This window comes from Nyctibius grandis, chromosome 7, assembly GCF_013368605.1.
Source record: "Nyctibius grandis isolate bNycGra1 chromosome 7, bNycGra1.pri, whole genome shotgun sequence".
Lineage (NCBI taxonomy): Eukaryota > Metazoa > Chordata > Aves > Nyctibiiformes > Nyctibiidae > Nyctibius > Nyctibius grandis.
In genome coordinates, this window is record NC_090664.1 from 36,093,562 (window position 1) to 36,119,632 (window position 26,071).

Below are 26,071 nucleotides of genomic sequence, written 5' to 3' on the forward strand. Positions count from 1 at the left end.
CAGACAGATTCTCATGCTGGCATTCCACCGGACCAGGAAGCACACCATGTAAGGAGATTATTTTTTCAGAGGCCTGGTGTTTTTTTTTTTGATGAAATTGGCTCTCCTTGGTTTTACTTGTACACACGCAAAACCACACTTAAGATTTCAGGACATGATTCAGCAAGACATTTTCTTTGCAACTTACCCTTTTGTAAAGCATGTGGATCTCCGGCAGGTGGGTTTAACAATGTCTAACAAGAAAGCATAGCGCAATAAGGACTTTGGTGGTAAGAAATACTGCCTCATTTCTTCATTTTCCTCCTCCAAGAAATCTTTTAGCATTTGAATAGAGGAATCATTGTCCTGACCATGTTTCCTTTCCATCTCTTCTACTGTTTCAAGCTTAAAAAGAAAAGCCCCTTTTGGTAAACTCTTCTTGCTGCTGCAATCAGGGCCAATGTTTGCATCCAGATTCTTCCCTTCAGAAGACAAGGAAGAACTAGCTTCACTCATTTTGTCAGCAGCTTTGTCCTTGAAAAAGTCTTCTAGATCCTGATCTGGGAATTTTGTCAAAATCTAGGAATAATTGTGACAAAAAAAAATTAAAGAACTGCATTTGATAAACAACTTGACAGCAGACTCAGCAATGAAAACGAATTCCTTCAGAGATGCTCAGAATAAAGCAAGTAACCTTCAATGTTATTTTCATGAAGATTTCAAAAAATGTTAGCATCAAGATTTGCTGACCTACCAGCAATGATGTCAAGAACAACCGCAAGTAATTGCCTTTGCAAAAAGACCCTTCCAAGGGTGTGAAAATGGTAGCAGAATGCACTGTTTTCTAGCCCACTATCAGCCACTGTCCCCCAACTGTTTAAAGCCATCTAAGCCACTGGCATGCATTTCAGTCCTTAGAAAACTCAGTAGCCAGGCTGCAAAAAGGACAGAATTTAACTTTTCTGTTGATATCACTTATCCCTCTCTCCATTCATAACACACAATGCTAAACTGAAAATTTAATGCTCAATCTTCATGAAACAAAGCAAATTCAAGTAACACTAATAGACTCACCTGACCAGGAGCTTGAAAGGAAAATGGTTCTTGGTGAAGCTTTGCAATTAGAAATACCGCAGCCTAGAATTGGGAATACCAAGCTGTAAGCAAATCCACAAGCCTTTAGTCCATGTGACAAAGAGAAAAAAAGTGGTCTACAGCATCAAACAAGTTATCTAACATTATATACTGTAATAGAACAATGCCACACTGATACATATCGTAGACACTTATCCACATCTAGGTATTTTCAAGGAAACAAGTGGGCAATTATTCTTTGTACCTCACGGTTTTTACTTTCTCTGTAAATGAACAGGAATGTAAACAAACTTTTATGCGAGGTAAGAAGAAAAATGGCATGCATCACGATTTCTTGGGACAGGTACTACCCGTTTTCTAAAAAAAAAAACAAAAAGCAAAAAGGCATCTCCTTGCCTTTTTGAACAAGGAACTGTAAGACATCTAACAATTACACAAATGCACCACAACTGGTTTTCAAGCTACCCTCTATCAGCTTCTCTCAGATATATACAGTACTTCACTGATTCCATTTAGTCTTGTACAATCTGAAATCTCTCTCAACTTTTTTCAGTTGTCAGGGAAACATGCAAACAAAGCCCCTCCTCCCACAAATCACATTTTCTGTGCTGGGAAATTCACAGGCATCAGCACTTCTGAAGCAATGAGGCTCCTGCAGGGAAAACCACCTTCCTGGTCATGGTGTAAATTCATGCCTTCTTGAAAAATACCAAATGGTAGCACAGCAATATGGGACTAGGATCTGAACAATAACAGCAGTATGATTATGCCAGTATACTGATGAGAAATCAGAAGTCATGCCAGATGGCTTTCTCATTCAGAAGAGTATCTTCAGCTCTGGGCATGACTCTCTTTTCTAATACAATAGATCAATTTCAAGTGTTCTTGGGCCCAGTGCAGTTTGAACAGTTAAATAATATTAGAGCAATTTTAGTACTCACACAGGTTGGAGACAAGAGAAATTCTTGATATTTAAATCCACATGTTTCTAGTGTTCGCAAAAGTTCATCTCTGGCAGTGAAAAGAATCAAAAAGCAATTACTCCCTTCAAACAACCTTTAGGCCCTTTTTTATCCTAAATAAAAACAAATTAAATGCAACACCTTAGGTACCAAGCCATTCAGCGAAAGAACTGGACAGAGAATTACAGATATGTCATCCATTTCTGAACTTGAGGAGACAACATACAAAGTTCAGTGCTACTGTAGCCAAAAATGACTATTACACATTCACAGATACCTCACATCTACTTCAGTGCAAACACCCCTTCAAAAAATATCCCATCTCCAGGAGAGTACTTACAGTGTGTCAACAAGGAAAATAATCAGAGGGCAAGACATTCTCTTTATTGTGAATTATAAAACAGGAGATTAAAAACACTACAAAATAGCTCACTACTTCCCTCTGTTCACATACACGGCATCAGCTAAGCCTAACAAAAGGGCTAACTCAAGGGATGACAAGAATTGGTGGCTTTGATGAGGTAGGACTTTCAGTAATTCAGAAAATTACTGAAATGGAAATCTTCTTAAAAAGACTTGTCTCTTCTATTCCATGGAGACTGCACTAGGCTGGAACTATATAAAAAGCATGAGCTGTGACCTGTACCTGGCACTGTATGTGACACTGCATCCCAAGTGTCATAAGCGAAAGCAAGCGTTCTGACTCGGGTGTTCTCTGAACTACAACTTGTTCCAAACAAGGTATAGCCTAGGGAGTCGCAGAGTCTACAGCAGCAGCCTGCACCTCCAACAAGGTGTTCAGGTGTTCACAGAGGACTGCTGCATGCTTAACCAGTGAGAGAGCTGAACGTGTCTCCCAGCTGCCTGCCATATTTATTAAGGAGCATGAAATGCAGGGTGGCTGCTCTCTTGGTGCTTTAAGGAATGCTACAGAAAGATCCTACTCATCCCAGCAAGAACTGAGAAGGAAGACCACAACCTCCTGTCTCCTGCTTTGCTCACAAGAGAAGGGAATGCTCTTGCTTTCATTAGGTAACCTTACTGACAACTTTCCTCTTTCACATTTCAGACAAAGATTATATACAGTCTTCATACTATACCTCTGGACCTTTTGATGGCAACTCTGAACCAGTGATAATCTACTATCAACAAAGGTACTGAAGAAAGCCCCCATACTGTACTGTAACCTTAACACAAGATCCCATGAGCTCCTGTCATGGATAAAAACCCAAAACCTCCAAGTGCTATACCTATTGCTATTTTCCTTTGAAAATTAATACTGACCCTTTCTAAAGGATACCAGATCATCAAATAAAATCAATGGAGTCAACTTGTTACAACATATTTTATCTGCTTAGAGAAATAAATAATTATTTAGCAAGTTCCTTTCATAACCTAAGATTTTAATTCCTAAACTAAAACAGTATTTTTAACCCACAGCTGCCAGATGTCCCATCTCACTCTATTTTGTTAACTTAAATTCTAGGACATAAAAATCCTGCCTTCCCCTTCTAAAGAAAACATCATTTATTAAAAACTAAATAACTAACTGCATAAGTTAGAATTTACCTTGCAGAAGAGGATTCAAATCCTTTAACATTTTCTAAAAGTAGATATTTTGGAAGCTTCTGAAGCCTACAAGGTAAAAAAAAGGATCAACAAATCAGAGTAACAAGATGTAAACTACATTATATCCATCCACAGATTTGTTTAGCTACAAGAAAGATCAAAGTATCTCCACATTATGCTAGCTGTTAAAGTTTAGCATCCTTCAAAAAATGTATCTCAGCTTTCAAGGTTGCCTAGATCAAATCATTCCCAAATGAATTAAAAATGTACACTGCTGGTAATTATAAAAAAACAACAAAACCCACTTATGTTCAGATGCACTGCTGTAACCTTCTGTACCCCATGCATGTACTTCTGAAAATGCTTACCAATGTTTATTTCCTAAAGCATAATATTATTATTCAACAGATTGAGTTTGTAATAGGAAAGACAATTGTCAGGGGGAAAAAGATGGCTATTTAGTCATGGAGCAGAAAACTTGTGTTTTACAGAGCTTAAAACCTAAATCAATGTTAAAATGTCACATGAACTTTAGTGATAACACATCAGAACCAGTATTCATCTAATCACTTTAAGAAATATAATATGTTTACAGCTCAAACTGTAGATATTCTTAATTTTCTATACTTTTTCATTTTGATGGAGGGAAGGGAAGGAGGTGCTTGAGGTTTAGCAAGATCAGTGCAGAGGTCTGGAAATAGGCTCATTCCAAAAACAGCAAATTAAATCTCTGGAGAAAGGAATATGCCCAAATTGTGCCAGGGACCATTCTAACAATTTAGAAGCACAGATGATTCAGATTCAAGTCTCTGGGAACATTCTCTGGCACTGATTAATTCTCTAGTAAGGCTAATGTAGACATAGTATGTCTGTCACATATTGGGATCTCAGAACAGCATATAGAAATGGGATACTAATGCCACTAGACAGCAGCTCCATGCTTAAGTCAGTAAGTGACTTTGGACTTCCACTGGGATAAATCACAGCAGAATTTGTTTTAGCACATTCTTAACTACCATCAATTAAAGACATTCACATGAAGAATTAAGGAACTAAAATGTTTTACAAGAAACTGGAGAAACTGGAAAATGTACAAGATACTATGTCAAATTTAAAAATACTAAAAATAATAGTGAAAAAAAATACTAAACTGAAAAAAACAGCAGCAGCCAAATTCCCTGCAGAGGAATGGAGAATATATCTGTTGGTGTGTTTACCCACACTCAACATCATCATCACCTACTATGAAACTTATTTTTGAAGTAATGAATCCAGAGCATAGCCCAAAATGCAAGAGCTCATAGAGGATCAACAGATCACAAGACAAGTAATCACCACACAAGGACTATGTGTTAAGTACTTGGCAGGTATTAACAATACAAATGTGTCTGTAAAAGTAGCACTTTGACATCTTAGCATTAGATTTCCCTGGGTTAAGGCTTGGACATAATAAACAGACAGTATCCGGACCATTTGGGTCAGACTTTGCTGGCTGCGTGCTCCAAGGATTTCCCAGTTCTTTCCAGATGTTGAAATTGTCCTTTCCATATCTCTAATATTTGTCTTCCCAGGCTATCTTTGAGCCTCATTTCAGCCACATTTCATTACAAAAGGCTGAACATAAGGTAGGAATAGCCAAGGGATGAGATACTATTTTATAGTTTCCATAAACTGAACACATGCCATACCAATTTAGAATGCAAAGTGATAATTCCTATATTAAGAATTTCCCTTTTTTGGGCTGAAATACTCCATACTCAATGTCTGGCAAACAGGTCATATCCAAAACATACACAAACACTATCTCAGTAGAACATAAATCTACTGGAACTGAGGAACTCTGCAGAAGACACCATCTTGAACATATTACAAACTGCTTACAGTAAGTACTGCCTCAAGGAACAACCTGCCCAAGGGAGATAAGGGACATCAGCAGGGTCTCATGGGGTGTTCAGATAAAGTGCCACAGCCAAGCCCAGCTCCTTTGCATCGTCATGACGAAAAACATATGTCCTGCAGTGTCTAAAGCTTTGGTTTTGAGAAGGAAAAGGTTCTGCCTTTTATCTGGCTAAGCCCACAGCAACCAGGAAGCAACATTTCTATATTAATGCACAACAATGTCCCAAAAGCAGCCAGGCTCTTAACTGTGTCTCAATTTAATGGAAAGGAATACTGAGGTCAGGATTCCCTTAAGGATAAGGAAGGTACTATTATTCTGACAAATTATTAACTTACACATTATCTGCTGTTTTTAGTTTTATCATTTTGAAAGGTCAGTCTGGAGGACTGAGTTACATTCCTTGTTCCTGAAAAGACATCCTTTGCAACTTTTGGAAACCTATGTTATCTCCCTATTTTTGTGTCTCTGCTAGAAGTGAGGGAATAATAACCACCTTTCTTTTTACCTATTAATTGTCTAACTTACTAGGCTACAGAATCTGTACTGTGTTCTGTTTTGTGTTCTCTGACACAGATTTCTCAGGTGATCCCAGCCAAGACACTCAGCCCTTCTGTGTCTGTGTTCTCTATCTGCTGCTGACAAGGGCACTGAGGTAGTCCCATTTAAAGTTGCTGGCTGCAAAAAAGTTGTTTCTGGAAAAAGGATGAAGACCCTTTTCTCCCAGTGTTAACAGCAGTTTGAAAGAAAGGATGTTGTTGGTACTGCTTTCCTTCTGTGCAGAAAGTGTTCATTAAACCAACAAAACAACCACACACGCACAAAAAAAAAAAAAAAAAAAAAAAAAAAGGGAGAGACAGCCAATCCTCCTCCAATTCGGAGAGGTAGATTAAACGAGGAAGGAGAACAGCTGTCCCAGTCTCCAGCAGAAGCAGGACTGCCAGGAATTGTAAGTGTCTGGTGGACTGTAACTGATGCAAATTCTCAGGCTCACGCCAGTTGGTGCCCAATGGATATCTCAATCCAGAAGCAGAGATTTCTGCTGGATAATCTCCCTCAGTAACTGCTTGCTCCGCTTCCCCAGGAACAGTTCTTACAGCGCTATGCATCTCTTCCCAAAAAAGACTACAAGCATTACTTGGAGCTGATTTTTAACACTCTCACTAAGAACAATTTAGGTCAGAAAAACACACTTTGGTTGGATTTACTATTTCAAAATTTAAGGCATAAATAATACAAATAATTATGGCTATTTTATTAGGAACTGAGGTCTGACCAGGCAAAAATGACAGATCAATAAAAAGACAAGGGCACTGTTCAGACAATGCAGTGCTATTTGAATTCTTTAATATTACTACTCAAAACAAGCGATTGTACTACAAGGACAGACAATTAGAAGAAAACCAAACAATGAAAGCATATACAGTAACTATGAGATTATAATGGCATTAGTAAAATACAAGTATTTGTAAGTTACATGTGATCTTGTGAAAACAAACAAGTAATACAACCCAATATTAGTAGTATCCCTGTAAAACACTATAGCTAACTTGTATCGCTTAAATATAAAAGACCTACTTAGTTACAACAAAGGCTTAAGAACTGAGGTAGGAGTTCATTTATACCTTGGGAGAATATCAAGGATATAGAGAAAGCTCTTTGTCCGTGGATCGGATACATCACCTTGCAGGCCATTTCTAAGAAAGGATAAAGAAATACCTGCATATTACTCGGAACAGACTGCCATTTGTCTCACATTTTTCTACAGAATGCTGACACTTTTTGCTTTGAGTTTCAAAAAGGGATTCTGCAAAAGCATCGTGTACAGACATGAGGACCTGCTCAGAGAGACAGTGTCCTAAGAAATGCTCTAAGGAAGGCAAGTCTGCCCCTGGAATCCATCAGCTCACAGAGAGGTTAAATTTGAAGCATTCAGTAATGAAATCCACTCCCCAGTCTGCAAAGTGTTTAGTATTCTGGTCTTGTCCAGCAAAGCCCTTGAACATACTTGGCTCTGAAAGAACAAAAAAGCCCCACTGGGTTTCTGGGAATACCCTGCTATTTTACATTGAATATATTAAATTATTTCTATGAATTAAAGTCTCAGTGCTCATCATTTTGCAGAACTGAGCCCCATGTGAATAACTTTGTAACCGATTTTGTAACATTAAACTGGACAGCTCATGTAGGTTATAAAAATGATAATATAACATAACAATTCCAGGCCTGTGTTCCCCTAATTTATACTTGTATCAGCTCTTAAAAAAGCACAAAGCCTTGGCAGAAGAGCTTTAGCATGTCTCTATATTAATTAGCCATACATAGATTTTTCTTTTAACTGTATTATAAAATAAAAAAACAACAAACAATTGACAGAATGATTCTTATATACATCAGAGGCTTGCACAAATACATTTTAATACATCAACACCACTTTGGAGGGATTATACTCCTAATCTTGGGCAGAAGTGAGAAATTTCAATCCTCCTTCTGGAGTTGCCCCAGGAAAAGATTAGATTGATATCTAAAGGGAAAGGAAGCACTCCTAAACAGCACAATCTTTGAATTTCACTGTTAGAGGAACAATACAGTATGCAAAATAGGTGCTGTAAGAAGCTTACTTAATTTAGAATTAAAATATGTATCGCAAGGAATGTGATCAATAATTAAGATTCAAATTGCTGCATTTCTTCCACTTCAGTAAACATCATGGTGAACAGAGCTACAACATTTTTTCTTAGGAAGAGAAAGATAGACAGATGAACCACACATAGCATCGCTCTTGAAAACATTTCTCCTTTGACAGCACATCCTGTAATAACTGCACTTTTCTCCAAAGTACGATATATCTACCTTGTAAATGGCTGACAGGGAGGACTCATCAAAATCATATCAAAAGATAATCTGTCAAATTCTTTCAGTGTTATGCCCTGAATAAGGAAAAAAAATAGAAGAATGTTGAGTGTTGTAAACTGTATGAAACTCTCAAGTCATCTTTCAGATCAAACTACCCCTCTTACTTCCACTAAGTGCTTCATCTAGCAAAAAACTACCTCATCTCCCATTTGACCTAGTAATTTCTCTCCTTTCTACCTTGGCAAACTACACAACGCAAATATGCATTAATTGCTTTGAATATAAATCAAAACCACTAATGATGTTAACATCTATACGTAATCTTGAGGTTCTTATCTACTCATTCTTTCAGAAAAGGTGTATATTGGTTCTTTCAGTAGATCACATCAAAATACTGCCTAGTTACTTCTCCCCATCCCTCCTTCAAATAAGTATCATTATTCAGATATGAAATCTTTGTACACCAAAAACAATATTAACGTATTCAAAACAGGTGAAAAAATATTAGATCATCTTGAAAGACAAAAAAATCTGAACAGAAAAGTAGCTCAACTGTTCACGTGATAAACTTACAGGTCCAAACTGTGGGTTTTAACTCTTAGGAGCTCACTACCAATGCACCCTGTAAAGTTTACTTCATTCTAGTTTCTGCCCAGTAAAAAGCCCTCAAAGATATTACACGGCTGAAAGCTCTATTAGGCAAAAATATTTCTGTTCAGAGAAGAAAGAATTAGGTCTGTGGCATGAATTAATTACACAAGTAGAATTTCCTCTAGACTAAATTTTAACCAACACTAGAAGGACAACATATTAAGGGACCATTATCCTTCTGCCCTCTTGGCCAAGTAGCTATGAGCTGGACAACGAAATCACTGCCTTACATATGTTGAGGGATATCTATATAGCAAATGTAACATAATTGCCCACAGAAACTTGACAAAAGCTGCTATTTTATCCCAATAAATTTAAAGGTCTTACTGACTGTAATCTGCTCTTATCTACTATAATCTGCTCTTATCTACTATAAGGAGACAGAGGCAAGCATTCTTCTTCTCCCATATAAAACTGTAACCTATCATTTAGCCTCTTATTATTGAGTGCTGAATAAGCATTTAACCTTTAGCCACCTATTTAAGTCTTACTTAAGCTGGTGTCTTAAAACAAACTCAGTATCTTTTCCTGTCATGTAAAACTGTAAAAGAAGATTAAGAAGTATATAGTAATTTCTGACTAAATCCAGGCAAAACGACATCCCTAGTTTACCCCTCAATTATTAAAACAGAATCCAATTTTACCTAGTTCTTCAAATAATTTGGAAAAGGGACAGAATTCCTAAAATATCTGACCTATTGAGCCCACCAAAAAAAGCAAGACTCTCCCATCCAATTTTCTTGTATTTTACTGAGCTCAACCATAACTACAAAATGAAGGCATGCCTCCAAGTAATTTAATTAAATTCTTTCAAAATACATGAAAATATTTTTTAAATCTAAAAATATTATTTTTGTCATTCCTTTACTGGTGGTAAGCATTCCTCTTGACATTCACGTAACCTTTCTTGATGCAGCAGTCAAGACATTCAGGAAAAGACTGCAGTGTGAGTATCCCTCTAACTTCAACAAGCAACCATAGCACAAGAAATAAAAGTTGTTGTAAAACTGCTATATTCATAAGAACATAAATTAAATCTTTTTGTTTCTCTTGTTACTAATACGGATAGTGAAGACAACTTACTTCTACAAATGCTAGACTAGAGTAAAAAAGACATTCATTACTCACCTCAATTGTCTTTGCCCATAATGGTGTGCTGGGAAAGTTGTGCTTATAAACTTCATTGGCCAGAGTGTTCACATCAACAGCAGCAACAACTTCTGCAGATGTGCAGCTTTCTAAAATTAAAAAAAGAATTTGAAAACTGGAGCTTCTCTTTACTACTCTTGGAAAAATGTGTTTGTTCAGTTGCATTACAGCTATGCTCAAAAATAAAAGGGAAATTACATGATCAAACTCTGCTGTGTTGCCTTTAAAACTTCATATGAAAAATATACCATTTCTAATCCTATGGCAAATACTTCCCTTCCTTATATACCCAAAAATGGAAGCTAACTGTGCACTTCGTAATTTGTAGGTACAGTCACACATGAACTCCAAACAGGGTGCATCCCTACAATGTTACCACCTGCACTCAGCTGGTCCCTGTGGCCACCAAGTTCCTTCGCTATAGACACGCAGCCTGAGTCAAGCTGCCGAGCCCCCCTGTCGCTGCCTCAGCCTCTCCAGCCACTGACAACTTACAGGAACTAAATGTGTTATTTTAGTATACTGCTTCTCATTGTGAAAAAATTGCACCAACAAATACGTTTAAGGTACATCTACTCTTGCAATAAAACTTTAAGAAGTTGCCTGAAAAACATTTGTGCTCATATTCCAATAGAACCTTGGGCCTTAAACCCAACTACTGCCTGCTTTGAGTTCAAGGTCCCCAAAATACCAAATGCTTTGAAGGACAACATTTGGCAGATCCTCTTCTCCTGATATCAAAGGAAGTACTTCTGGACACTTAGAGAGGTGTTATTGAAAAGAAGAGAGCACAGTGTAACAAATCTACTGACAGCTAAAATCCTGAAAGAAAAATACACTACAAAGAATGTAAATAAGCAACGGTTAATTTATAGAGTAACAGAATAATAGGATCTACAGAAGCTAAAGACATAAAAAGAGCAGCGGTTAATCCACTGCTCATCATGTCAGACTTTATTATTACTAACCACAATACCTTCACTGAGGCTTTTTATCCAGGAAGACAGGCTGTGCTCACTGTCACAGCTGCAGATATAAAACAGCGACGGTACTTCCTGATATACAAGACCAGTTTCAATCACCAGGAAATTTACATTACAGTCACCACTACAAAGCCCCAGACGAAACACAGGCGATTTTAAAAAAAAATTTTTTAAACCAAAAGAAACAAGGCAAATAGCTACATGCCTTTAAGTAGCCTCACAACACGCTCAAGTAACACATTAACAAATGACCTTATGAGACATCTTATGAATTACTGCTAGTCAGCTAATTATTTACAGTTTGAGAGGATGAAAAACCAACTATGATGTCCCCAGTGGATTTAATTTTGAGTGATACAGTTATCACCCATCTACTATCTTTCAGGTTTTCAAGGCCATCTTATTCAAAACTAAGATGCAAGAGAAATCTGGGTATTGAAAAGATTGTAGCAGACCTTTTAACACAGACCAACCTGGTTCTCCGGGGTTTACTTCGTGCAATAGAGGGCAAAAAGAATAGGAGTTTCACAAGAAAAAGATTTACAGACACCTGTCCATTAAGGGTCAACATACAAATCATTATTTGCAGTTACTGTCTTGGCATTTTGACCATAAATTGTAATTGAAGTATTAAATACAGGTGTATCCACGAGGACAACAGAATGATTACACCTGCGATTACAGAGCAGGTATGTTAACACTGACACCTGGCGTGAAAAGAACGCCACCTCAGCAGGTCGACTGGCTCAGTTTACAGCATATTCAAGAACCAACACTTTCATCTTCCTAAAACAAAGCTGTAACACCTAAGTAATGGGAACAAACTTCAACTACTGCTTTAAGAGCCTGCTTTTCTCATTTATTCTTTCAGTTCTTAAAATGTTGTCCTGACAAGCTGATCCTTACTGTGTGTTCCAGGCACTCCAGAAGGGGGGGGGGGGAAATCAAGAACCTCAAATTATTATCTAAATTAACATATAGTTTAAAAATGACAATTAGAAAGGCAGGCAGTGTGCTTTCTCTCACAACTCAGGATTCAGACGCTCACCCTTTTTACTAACATCAATCCAATCTCTCCCTGCATATATACAAGAAAAAAGAAGTACTAGAGATTTGCATCAAGGGACTTCACAGGCCCAAATGCTTGGAAATACTGAAAGCAAGCACATAGCTAACAGTAATTTATTGAATCCCCTAGCAATACAATGTTCAATCTAAACCAGAGATGTTAACCTGCATGGAAAACAGACAGGAACTTTTCCTGAACTATTCCACCCAACACCCTCTCTTCCCAATTCAAAGACCTGTTAATTTTTTCAAAGCTTCTCCTCCTTTTCACTCAAAAGCTGTGGCTCACTTGGGAGTTCCTGTTACAGAACAGACTCCCTCTAAAAGCTGATTAAGGGTATTTGTGCGGAAATACCCTGGAAACGCATGAAGGAGCTCAAGCAGACAAGCAGATCTCACACATCCAACCTAACAAAGAAAAGCTTGTGTAAATTTCAAACAATGCGAAAATGAAGCATTTTTGAAGAACTCTTCCTCCTGAAATTTAAACAACTTCAATGTCAAACTGTGATATTCCATTTTGCTATAGCAACTATATTTATGACTTGAAAATGACTGTAGGAATGTATCATAAAAAAGACTGACAGCACAATCTAAAAAAAACAGAATCAAGACTGTGTTTAACTATCCCCACTGCCAAAAGGCACAACAGCAACTCAGGAATACGAAAATGCCCCTGAATTGCTGACTTAGTGAGATGTCAAATCAACTCCCCAAAATATATAGCAGAACTTCAATACAGAAACAGACACAGCTCTTTTTTCCAAACAAGTCAGTCCAATTTTCAAAACACAGCCATTTAAGAGAATTACAATTATGCAGAAAGCAATTTAATTTCATGCAAACTAAAGAAAAAAAAATACACATTTTCTAAGTGAAACTAAGTAGCTGCTGGAATACTTGATCTGCAATATTCCTCAATACCACAGTTTTTGAACCAAGACTTTGCATTTCTGAACAAGATGATGTAGCTCAAAAGAAAGCCACAGACATGATGGGGAAGTTACTGAGGGAGGTGTCATGGTTTATTTTTAGGGAGACTAGACTGTAATACTCTCTCTTGGCTAAAAGCAGGTGAACTCAAATTTATATTATCCTATTAGGAAAGTACTGATATTGCACTTGAGTCTTAAAACCTCTAGGATTCACATAGCAGAAACTCTTTAACTGTTATTTAAACTGCCAATTTAAAATTGGGACTTTGGGTCCCAGTTCTCTATTTTGTTGTACACACAATGCTTACCAGCCATTTCAGCTATGTAGCAGACACTCGAGTGAAAGGGACGCTGCTGTAATGACTGGAAGGCGTGGCATTTGAAACAAAGGAAGACAGGACGCATGCATTAGCTCCTGATTTGGAAAAAACAAACCCAAAGGGTGTCATCTTCAAATGACGAAAATAAAATTTCTGACATTACAGTATGTGTCCTTTTCCTCTTCAGAACCGATTCCTTTGTCATGTGTTTCTAGCAGACCTTAAAATTAACATAGATCTGTTTATATTCACCACTGTACTTCTGTAATAGAATCATCAATGTCAGCAGAGCACACGGTGTTACACCAAGGGCAGAGCCTGGCAGATCTCAGTGTATTGGAAAATCAGAGCCAGAACAATTATCTATTCTAACAGGTATATGGAAACAGATGGAAAAGGGAAGATTAGTCACATGTTCTGTCCCTCCTGTTTCCTTTTAAAACAGAAAGCAAAGATTTCATTTAGGAGTTGTCAGCTCTTGGCTGAAATGATTAGGCTGAAGTGCCCACGTCTAGAGTCAACAGTAAACTTGATACTTGCTTCTATCACTAAACTTGATACTTGCTTCCTGCAGGATACTTAGCAACTTTTTTCACTGCTCTATTTGTATAGGATTTATTCATGTTCAGCCATATAAACTATGCAAATTTACATTATAGCATAACTGGCACCACCCTGTGCTACAAAGGGCTATATTTTAGAGAAGCATTACATCCAAATGAGTTTAGGTGTAAAAACTTGGTCAAACCAGCAATATTTTTGTTTTGCATTGTGCTGAATCCTAAAGCCGCTTGCCAGTTTTGTTTCCTTTGCCTCTCCTCCTGAGATAGCTATGCTCACTGTAATTACGCACACCAGTTTATTATGCTGTGCAATTCACAGAGATAATCAAATAAACAGAGATGACAGAGTACAAGAGACTCAAATTCTTACTCTGTAAAATCAAAATATAAAAACTGCAGAGGAAAAATATCACCAACTTTATCACTGCAAAATTATCTTTTAAAAATAAGATGTCCTTTCATGTTTTATGTATGGAAACTTTTTCAGCGACCTGGCTGATTACAAATGCTTGTGGCAGAGACCTGGGAATGAGGAAGAGCAGGCTGTTTGTTTGACAGAAAGTTGCTAAGGAAATTAATTTGTAGCCATAGATTTTCTAAAAACACACACACACAAAAAAAAAAAAAAAAAAAGAGTACCATAGGTTTAGACATATATGATCTAAACATCAACCTTTATAAATCTCGTAAAGTTTGGAGCACAGGGTGGGAAGAAGGAAGAAATGCACTCCCATCTCTTAGCTGCCTCAGTCTTTCAAGAGTGTGAATATGAACAGATTCACTGACTTCTACCCTTAATCAATCAAGCTCAATTTTCTAAATTATATCTTTTTGCATGTCTTTAAACTTAAAATACTATTATAAAGCATTCAAATTCTAAAACGAGAAATCCTGCATATGCCAATTTATCTACAGCTGAAGTATCAACAGAACTAGACAAGCCCAAAGATTTTTCTTTTCCAGTTTTGAACTGAAATCTAAATTCATGAATAGGTTGCTTTTTCACTGTCAAAAAAAACCTGATTCAACTATGTAACTATGGACTAATAACTTCTATGCACTGTTAATAGAGAAACACTTATAAGAGACCATAAACTTCTGTGAATTTATTAAAATTCAATTATTTCTTACTGTAGGCAAGGACAATCTCAAAATCAATTGCATGCTACTTAGTGCCAAATGAATTTGACTTTAATGACAGATGACAAAACAATGAACATCCTCATCCTGCAAGCACAAGTATATGCTATCCTAAAACTAAGTTTATGAAATATCACAGACAAAAAGGGCTTCAAGGTAGAAAAGGCAGTGTCAGATTTCCCAGAAAATACCTATTTGCCAATTGAAAACACTGGCAATTTCACAAAAAAGTAGAAAGTTGGACCAGCTCTACTAAACACAACTGGCCACAAAAACGGCTACATAACACGGCCAGGAACCAACACTGAGCCAGAACTTGCCAGAGCTGCAGAATACCTTTTGTAGAACAAGTAGCTTTCCTGGGGCGCTGTCACTTACGTATTCCATGCTCTCTCTCTTCTCTACATGTTTCTATTCTTTTTTATTGGCTGTATAGATTCACTAGAAACCATACCAAGAAAATAAAGTATTACACATAATCTTCATCTCTCATGTATCTGGTTTATGAAAGCACTGGCGAAATGGAGGGTTTTCTTTCAAGTTTCATATTTATATGTAAAAAAAACCCTTCTAATATTTCCATATTTGATCTAAATGCAAGATGCCAAACAATCTGCCATTCGCTAAATGATACCCAAAAAATTGTATCAGAGAGATTTTCAAATAGCATGGTTTCACGTACACATATAGGCCTAAAACATATAAGAAACCCTATTATTATATAGAAAAAGTACTTACAGAGGAACATTGACTTCTTTGTTTGACTTTCACATAAAAGCAAATACTTAAATCCCCCTTGACTTTACTTTCCTCCTTTATAAACTGTATAAGAAAAGTGAATCCAGATGTCTAAGAGACTTGAGAAAACAGCAGAGAGGATTACAACGCCTGTCTATATCAGTATTCCTGAATGCAATTCAATTAATCAAAACCAGTTTTATATAACGACCTGTCATTAAATACTTAATTCAGTGCAAATCGCATAGAACCCTTTTTATTCATGTTGCCCAATTATTAGTTTTAACAACATTCAAAAGAAGATTTTCATCTAGAAGTGTACAATTTGGACTTTTTCCAAGACAACACAATGCCTATGGGCTGAGTTCTCATATACTTCCCAGAAAAATAAGCACCCAGATTTGAAAAAAGGTTATACCACCTGTAACACAAATAGCATTGTATCTATCCGCTTTGCAAATTTCAACTGGTATTTAATCATTTACTACTATCCACAGTCATTTACACAAACAATAATTTAAGTCTCCTCTTATACACAGTCCCTTCATCTGCTTTGGCTGGTACCACTACAAAATAATCTCCGACTCATTCTTCATACTCCCTATAATTTCTCCAGTCAAATGTAAACCCAGAATAACAGAAATTACAATATGCACCGACACTGATGCATTTGTTCAGCTACTTCAGAAACAGTAAACTTGGAAATAAATTTACCCTTTCAGGAAATAATACAGGGGTTTTGGTTAATTCCTTCACCCTCCAAACTACACAAAATATAAATGGGATATATGCTCTCAAGCCTCCATATGCACAGTAACTATCCACTGGATACAAGTTTACAGTCTTCCGATAATCTTCTAAAATCTTCTAAGGCTGCATTCCCAATATTCCCATTCTTTTAAGTATTTTGTTGTGTTGTAAATGACAGTTTCCTAGGCAGCCATCCATAAGGCATCGCATCTGGCACTAAAATTTATCAACTATTGCAGAACATTACCAAACATTCACAAGACATCTATTACTATGTTAAGAACAGATTTAGATAACATTCAGTAAAGATTTGTTACATACATAATACACACACCAACACATGACAAATGGCTGAGTGAAGGACCATGGTGTAGGCTAAGTTTCAGGAATCAGTCCACTTTCTATGGAAATATGGAAACTGTCTATAACACGTAGATAGTTCCCCATAACTTCAGAAACCAGACTACTAGAAAAGTGGAGTACTACTATTACAGCTATATACATAACATACAATGTCTAACACTCTCTTTTCATTCCACATGTCTGCAGTTCCACACAAAGATATATTTTGCTCTTAATAATCTACGTATGTATCTGGAAATAAGGAAAATGCAGCCCTGCAACGGGTAGTTAGGATTATTTACAATAACAACGTAGGCACCTATTTCAGTATGTCATATATATGTTTACATATTTTATATATATAAAATATATATATACACTCAAGTAAAAATTAGATAGCAGAAAAAATGCCACACTGCCAACTGTATGTTTTAAGTGAACGAACGATGCCAAATGGATTCTACTCTGTAAGCATAACCTTTTAATATCATAGAATGGTTTGGGTTGGAAGGGACCTTAAAGATCATCTAGTTCCAACCCCCCTGCCATGGGCAGGGACATCTTTCCACTAGACCAGGTTGCTCAAAGCCTCATCCAAGCTGGCCTTAAACACTGCCAGGGAGGGGACATCCACACCTTCTCTGGGCAACCTGTTCCACTATAGGAATATTCCCCAGCTCACTGGAAAATTAACAAGATAAGTTTTCATCCGATGTTTTTATGAAAATGCTCTGTCACAGAGTATAATAGAAGGGCTGCTAATGCTTGAAGGATCGTAGTTACAATTAAAATTATCATGGTGATTCTCTTAAATTATACAAATGTTTTGTTGAAATCTGTACTTCTAAGTAACAAGGCCCAGGGTACTTTACAAAGGAGATCAATAGCCCTAGCTCAATTTTGTAGTTGGGGAAGCCAAGTCACAGAGTCTACAGGACTTGCTGAAGGTCACCCATGCCATGCTTTAACAATACAGCAAATTAAGCTCCAGGGTTCCTTGTACCAGATCAAAAACTCACCTGGGCACACGGTCTAGCATGAACTCTCTATACCAGTTTTCATATTTAGAAAATGCTATACCAGTCTCATATATAGATCATGTATAAGCTATTCACTGAACTGTGTGCCGTGAAAACCAAGTCCATATACACACCTATGGGATACCCTGGCTAATTTGCCTGAGTATCATCCTGTGTGCCTGCATAATCCTGTCCCGTTTGCAGCAGGGGTTTGTCAGTACAAGGCAGAGCATGTATTACCGATGCCAAAATCACGGCCTTCCCAGGAGCAGCTGCCTGGGCTGAAGGATGGCCATGGACCCATAATTTCCATCCCAGCGCGCTCCTGGGTACCTGCTGCCACCACGCCACCAACACTTTCAGGCACTGCTCAATTTACAGCCATACACGCCCAACGCAAACACATCACTAGCCAAAACCCAGCTGCCAATGCCCCTTACAGCTTACCCCCACGCAGCCCCTGAGACAGCCCCCTCCCTTTCACACCAACCCCACCGCCATAATGTCACTTTCCTGCCCCTCCAGAGCGGGAGGTTGTGCCTCCGGGGCTTGGGATGAGGGGACGCCTTCCCACCCCACAGCTTCCTTCCGCACGGTGCTTGCGCAAGACAGCGAGGGGTGACACGCCCGGCTGGGGAAGGGGCTGTGGGAGGTGAGGGGCCATCTTAGCCCGCCCCATCGAGAAGATGGCGCCCTCCACAGCCTCCCCTCAGGGGTCGGGGTCCCATCGAGAAGATGGCGCCCTCGGAGATGGGCGTGGCCGAGGGGTGGGGGCGGCAGCGAGCACCGAGGGACGCGGTGGTACCTCTCAGGGCCTGGTGCATCCCCCCGATGCCACTGTACAGCTCCAGCACCCGCAGCGCCGCCATGCCCCGGCAGCCGGCGCCCGGCCCGGCGCTCCCGGCGGCCTCCCCGAGCGCCGCCCGCCCGTTCCGCCCCTCTTTCGTTCCCACGTGCCCGCCCTTCTCCGTCCTCCTCAGGACCGACAGCTTACTGACAACTCCCACCCGCTGCGCAGCCCAGGAGCAGCGGCCTAATTTGACGTTGCTAATTGCTTATTAACCCCAGAGTGGGCTTATGCCCGCAGGATGAAGCCACCCGCTGGCACGTTTGGTCCCAGTGCCCCCTGAGGCAGACGTGAGGCTGGTGGCAGACAGACGTGGGGCTGATACTGGCCGGCAGCTCTGCCACCTGCACCCTCCTGGGAGCAGGGGCTCAGGAGAAGGCCCTTCTCCCCATGTCAGTCCCCTTGGGATCAACATCTCTTCCTGGCCGAGGGCAATGAGATCCCAAACCCCATCACCCTGTGCACCACCACAGGGTGTCCAGCGCTTGCCGGGGAGGTGGAGGCCAAGCCTGGCAGTTAGCACCAGGGCAGCAGGGAAGGGCAGGCTGGGGGATGAAATTAATTCAGGTGGCTTGTACCTGGCCAGGGTACAGGGAGAGAAGGGGGACATGGGTTGGCAAAAGGGGCTTATCCCCATGTGGGGGTGTGCGTGCTGGCCTGCTGTCCAGCTGGGCAGCTGATGCGAATGGCCCTCGACAGTTTTATGGGTGTAAGCGTTTCGTGATTTCAGCGTGCAGTGATGTTTTTGAGAAGTCATTTCAAAGCCTGCACCACTGGTGTAACAGGAAGGAAGGAAATAACTGATGAAACTGTTCTAATTTGCCCCAACACTACGAAATGGCTTTCACTAAATTGAAAAGGAAGAGGTGACTCAAAGACTTTGTTGCCCATGAAAAGTAGTTTGTTTTTAAAACAAATGTTAGACAGATGCATTTACATTTATATATATAACAACCAGAGTAAATATCTTGCACGCTATTATGTGGATTAGCCACCACATACAAGTAAGACACTCACCTATGCCCCAGTTTGCAGATTTAGATTGTAAAGTGAGGATGAAATGTTAAAAAAAAAAAACAAAACCAAAAAAAACCTGAACGTGTTTATCTAATAATTTCTTGATTAATCATATTTTTGTGGAGCCTCTTAGAAACCTGTCAAAAATAAGGTGGATTTGAGGAATATTTATCTTTTCTTAGAAGCTGCCTCATACAGCCTGTCATAGTAGGTCCTACTTCTTGCCTTTCAGTGGAGGAAGAATTTTTAGCTGAAACTGAAGGGCAAAACAGAGAGACATCTGCTACCTTTCAATGCACTTCTCCAGAATATGGAATGCATCAACTGTGGAAAACAGTGGAATTAGAAACAAATTTTCAAAGCAAGAATATTGGCCCTTGACAGTTTTTTTCAAAACAGTTCTGTCATTCACCTGTGGATCTTCATCATCAGAGTCTGCGGCTGCTACTTTATTTGTCAGCCATGGAAGTAAGCAGGTGACTAAAACAAGAAGTCCAAGGTCTATTTCTGAAAGGAAGTACAGCAGCCAAGGTACCAGAGGAGAGCAGCGTGCATTGCAACCAGCAGTGAGTCAGGTTGCTTGCATGGATGGCTGACGAATGAGTCTGAGCTCCTTGCATTACTGTTTCAATAATGTGTATTTCATCACAGCAATGCTAGATACTGTGATGAGTGGGAGCTGTAGGCAGCTGGGAGCAGTTCATTTATTTGGAGCTGCCCAGTACCTGGAGCAATTAAAGCTACAGAGGAGTGATATTTCCTTATATCAGACAGGGAGACATAGCTGAGCCCTGTTTTTCCCTCTCCTTTCCCTGACTCCAAGGTATTCTTGCCGTTCAAGCATGGGAAAGGTGGAGTCTGATCGAGAAAGCAGCAGAGATGTCTTTGCTATACGTGTGGCAGTAGAACATTCCCTGCTCAGGGGAAATCCTCCACCTACCTCCTCCACCAATGTAGTAAACTGGAGAATCTGATCAACACGCCTCCGCTCTGGCAACAAAAAAATTAATAGACTAGGTTGGGATTTTATTGGCTTTTTCTTGCAAAGAATGGGAAACACCAAAATTTCCCTAGTTCTCATTTTTAAACAACTGCCAGTAGTCAGTTTTATAATTCTGTATAACTGTGTCTGCTCTAACCTGGTTCTCATTATTAACTGACAGCTGTGAAAAGGACCAAAATGAAAACAGAGAATCTGGAAACAGTTACATTTAATTCTCTTCCCTTTAAAGTAAAGTCAGTGTAGTAATAACTGTAGGTTTTGGATCAGATCGTACGTAATAGTATTTAAGGTATGCTGGTTATTTCAGAGACTGGGGCAATGGCCGAGAAGTGCTGAGATCTGTGGCCACTCATACCTTTCTTCTTGCAGAAAAGCTGAATGATTGCAGAGAGAGGATGAGCCCTGTGGAAGTGATCGTTCATACTTCACTCAGAAAATCTTGCTAATACATGCTGCCACTGCCATGAGGCTGGCTAAACACTTGCTCACTCTTTGTCTTGTGACCCCAAAGCAGCCACATGTCTGCAAAATTTCACAACTGGATCTCTCTGACTTACTGAAATTTGGATATTGTGACAGCTCCTTCTTTCTCTGCTCTGTGCATATAGGATGGATAGGATTCCTGTAAATCTCAATGAACAATTCATTTGAGTAACAGAAGAGATTAATAACAGAGTTGAAGTCCGGTGTCCACCTCTGCACTCTTAACATTTTTTAGGACATGGGTATGGGCTGTTTTATATATTAGTTATGGCTCAACAATATGGCTGGCTTTAAATAACAATTGATAGGCTTTTCTAAAAAGATGTTAGTTTATTCTAAATGAGCACATCTATTGAACTATGGTAACGCATTGATGAAACAGCTATTTTCTTGACTCTGATATATTTATAGTAAAACATATTTTAAGCAAACTGATCATTTAATGACATTTTTAAAGCCGTTGACATAAGCATGTGATATCAGCATTTTCATTGAGACAGCTTTTGAAAACTCCTTCCTCCTAGCAACCAGCAGCATTTCCTCAGTGTAGAAGTTTCCAAAGTTTGCCCACATCTCTGACGAGTGGCATGATACAGGTAATCATGCTAGATCTGAAATTGTCGCCCTGGTAACCAATAAACACATCCAGTGAAACAGCTACATGTGGCAAGAGGAACACGCAAACGAAACCACTGCAATATTTTCTCTTCTTAAAATGCTTTAGAATTGTTAAAAATGTTACAATTATCAATGCTGCCAAACAACATCACAGAAACATGCAAAACCCACTGCCCTAAGATTCTGCATTGTACTTGGCATCTGAAAGGTAAAATTACAGACTATAACTGGACCATGTACTCCTGTCCTCAAAGCAAGAGGAAAAGATTTTCACTGTTGTGTTTCTATAATTCACACCAGCAACAAATCCACACAATAAATGCGCACAAAACATTTTATAGGCATCTCAAGCCTTCTGCAGTTACAAGTAACGCTTCTCCCTGCCCTCCTGTCTGCAGCAGAGCAGAGACTAACATGCCAGCAAGGCCTCTGCCTGCACCTGGCTGCAAGCAGGAGGTTGCCAGTCTGCAGTGCATGTCACAGGGTTTTACTGATGCCACAATACCGCAGCAGTATAAGTTGCTTGAAGTTTCCTTTGAATGTAACCCCTCATCATAAGGCTACGTAACAGAAGCTAGTAGACCTGTAGCTGTAAAGTGTTTGTGAGCATCTCCTATATATTCAATAAAATGGAGAGAGAGCAAGAAAAACCTCTTTCTTCTGATACACCAGATGTTTAAAAGTGCATTCACCACAGTGATCAGACAAAACTTCAGGACCAGCAAATATTAATGTTGACGGCTGAACAACAAACAATGCGTCTTGTGTCCCAATGTCCAGTATAACCTACTAAATACCTAAGTGAGGAGCAGGAAGAGTATACAGACATCTCAGCTGTCTAGAAGGGAAGCTCATGTCCTGGGTCAGAAATCACTGTGGCTAGGAAAGAATGTGAGGCATGTCATACCCTTGCAATGCAATCAGTGAACTGAAAAAAATTCACTGAGAGTGTCTAGCATAAATTATTGTTTCCATAACCATTGGCCCAGTAAGTTACTAATAAAACTGAAAACCTTTTGCAGTTATCAAAATCAATCTGTACTGGATGTCATGTTTCAGGAGGGAATTTATCAGACTTGGTTTCTGCTGAAGTGATGCTCAGTAAAGGTAGCTGTCAGCCACAGACATGGTGTTTCTGGGAAGCCTGCCCTGCCGTGCCAGTATGCCTAATGAAGCCTACGATTTTCATTTATAATGCCATGCATCTGCAAGACTAGAAATGAAACCCACATCAAACCAGGTTTGTTAGCCCCTCCCAACACGCTTCTAAGAACTCTATACAGAGGAAATTTATGTAGCTGAAATTATTTGGAAGAGTCATCAGACACAAACATTTTTAACCTTTCTCTTTTCAGATGTATTAATCTCTCCATTTCAGGATTTTATTTTCAGGTTCTGAAGCTGTGCATATACTCTGTATGGAAAAAGGAATAAAAAGACATTGCTTCTCTAATTAAATCTTCACTTTTCTGGTTTAAATCCATTTAAATCTAAATAAATCCAGCCTGTTTGTTATGTTTGGCCTGCAGTGGTCACCCTGGCTGAATAAGACACATATGTTTACATAATGTTACTGACTTTCTTGTTGTTGTACTTACCCATTCCAGTGCTTGACAAAAAATAAAGGATATAAAAGGCTAGTAACCAAAAAGTATATATATAAAACCTTCGCTGAACTGAACAAAACAGAGTCTGAGCTCTGTAAGGCCGGCTGCAGTGAGCCAAAAATTGCTGCTGCAATGAATGTGTTTTAAATCAGACCCTTGAAGGGTCACAGGAAACGGGTGACAGCAGGCACAGAGCCAGCATTGTTAAAGGGAGGATCAGTTCAAGCTGCCCCAGCAGCATGAGGTAACGGCCTGGGAGATCCCAGCTCGCTTGCAGGGGCAGGAGAAAATGGCATGGTGCCTGCTGCTCTCTCAGGAGGCTGGGGGATGAGGGAAAGGAAGAAAAAGGAGTGCAGATGGTGAGCCTGGGTATGCCTCTTACCTTTTCCCTTAAGGCAGGAGTTTTCATCTCCAGCATCCCCATATGATGTGCATAGTGTTTAGGGTGCAGAGTGGCAAACTGAGAAAGACTTGTAGCTGTACGTTGGTGTTGGTCATGCCGTTTGCTCACAAGGCCATCTAATATCACCTAAAGCTTTTGTATACCACAGACTCATCTTTTTAGGAGTTCAGCCCCTGCTCAAAAGTTTTTTTTTTCCTTCAGTCCCATGTGATGAGTTTAATCTTTGACTAAGACTGTAGATAGCACAGGAAAGGAGATCTCTTACACTGGTCACCATGGTGGTAGGATTTCAGCAGTAGGGTGTTTCCTCCGGAGACAAAGAAAATCTTTAATGCAGCCGCAGCAGAGCTGTAACTGTGGAGTTGCTGAGCTATCCTGAAATGAGATAAACCACAATTGCACACAGTAAGTACTGTAAAATCGGTACAAGAATCTAAGCACTTGGTTCTTCTGCAGCACGGAGGTGTCTTCCACCCTGGCTATATTGCTGGCACTTTGCAAATGAGTTACTTTAAAGCTAATTTAAAGCTATTTGATATCATTTATGAACTGCAGTTACAGAAGTGGTTGCACTGTAAATATTCTCTTTCTCACTTTGGATGTGTCTGTCTGACAAACGTCTGTCAAGCATACCGATATACTAAAGCTTAGCAGCTGGGACATAGCTCTTTTATACCATAAAGTCTTGAAAAACTCTTGGAAAACAGCCTATAGAAAAGCACAGGTTTGAAGAAGTTGTGAGATTTTGTAGGGATAAACTGAAATGAAGAATAAATTGAAAAGTTATTCTGCAAAAAATCCCATCTAAAATATTTGGCTGCTAGGTCTTTTGGGGTCCCTTCCCCCAATTAAGTATTGCCTCAACTAAGAACAAAAAGCTTTGAGTTTTCCTAAAGTTGAAACGAACATTTTTTAGAAAAAAAGGCTATGAATTTAAAATGTTATTTTTGCTGAGACCGTCTGGAGAGAGAAGCCCAAAAAAGCCTAATCTAAATGGATCAAGAAAGTCTAAAATAGTTCTTTCTGAATAAGAGAAAGCTTCTTGCACAAGACATATGCCAGTATGACCTGGCAGTGTCAATATTCAGCTGTAAGGAGCTGGACTGATTTAAGACTCCAGCAAACATATTTCACATAATTCATAAGAGAAATACAATGGCAAATGGTTGGAATTGTCTATTGGGAATGCTGCATGTCAGATGAAGTCCCTGGGGATGACTTCATTGCAGTAACAGTGCCAAGTCATCTGCTTGGTATAGGACACAGTTATTCAAAAACTAACAGAATTAAACTCAAGTAATTAATTAACCTACACTGCGCATAATTCTCATTGTCATTGCCAGTCCAGGCATCATGTATATCGCAGTACAGCAGTATTATGTCCTTCATCTGCAGGATCTATCTCAAGATTCCTCTTGATACCACAGAAGTTGATACAACTGCAGGACAGCGGCATTATGCCATATTCAGGGTAAATCATTCCTCATTTTTTGAAAGATCCTGACATCTGACCTGCACGTTGTTTCATCCGGGTGTGCTTCAGTCTTACATGGTAGGCTTGGTAACTTCCATGTCATGGAGTTTATGGGAAATGTCCGATACATGTCAAATAAACAGCCACAAACACTGCTAAAAGTCTAGGAGTCAGCAAAACTAAAGCCTCTACAAAGCTCCGAAATAGTTGCTAGGTCCTTCCTCTGTCATCCTACACAAGCTCTCTCCCACCCAATGACTGTATGCAAGACCAAATTCACAAGGAAAATTTCAGGTAGATAGAGAATTTGTCTTTGTAGTGGGAAGCAGGACACCTTTCCACCTGAAAAAATATGGACTCCTCCACTCTTCCAGGTATTTGCTGTCTTGCTACTCCAGCCATGTGCTCTACACACACTTAACACATTTTCAACTGCATTCCCTGTAGCCCACAATATTTTATGCGTACTAACAGCTTAAATCTGGATCATCTTCCCTCCTCAACCCCAACTGGACAGAGTGTATTTATGCTTGAAAATTAGGCATAGAGCTGGCATGTAAAAACAGCTCGTCTTCTTAGAAGCTCAGTCTTCTCAGCTCTGGG

At 39.3% G+C, this 26,071-nt stretch overlaps 1 protein-coding gene across 1 annotated transcript in view; it reads right to left on the reverse strand.

Annotated features, from left to right (window-relative positions):
• TRDMT1 (tRNA aspartic acid methyltransferase 1) overlaps positions 1-18,921 on the reverse strand; it is a 28,936-nt gene extending 10,015 nt beyond the window's left edge. Inside the window, 9 exon segments of the mRNA XM_068404993.1 lie at positions 188-558; positions 1,054-1,103; positions 1,106-1,136; positions 2,016-2,085; positions 3,606-3,671; positions 7,128-7,199; positions 8,356-8,432; positions 10,138-10,247; positions 18,822-18,921. Coding sequence (XP_068261094.1) covers positions 188-558; positions 1,054-1,103; positions 1,106-1,136; positions 2,016-2,085; positions 3,606-3,671; positions 7,128-7,199; positions 8,356-8,432; positions 10,138-10,247; positions 18,822-18,885 — 911 coding nt within the window. The 5' untranslated portion in view covers positions 18,886-18,921.
• Positions 18,922-26,071: the final 7,150 nt, after the last annotated feature.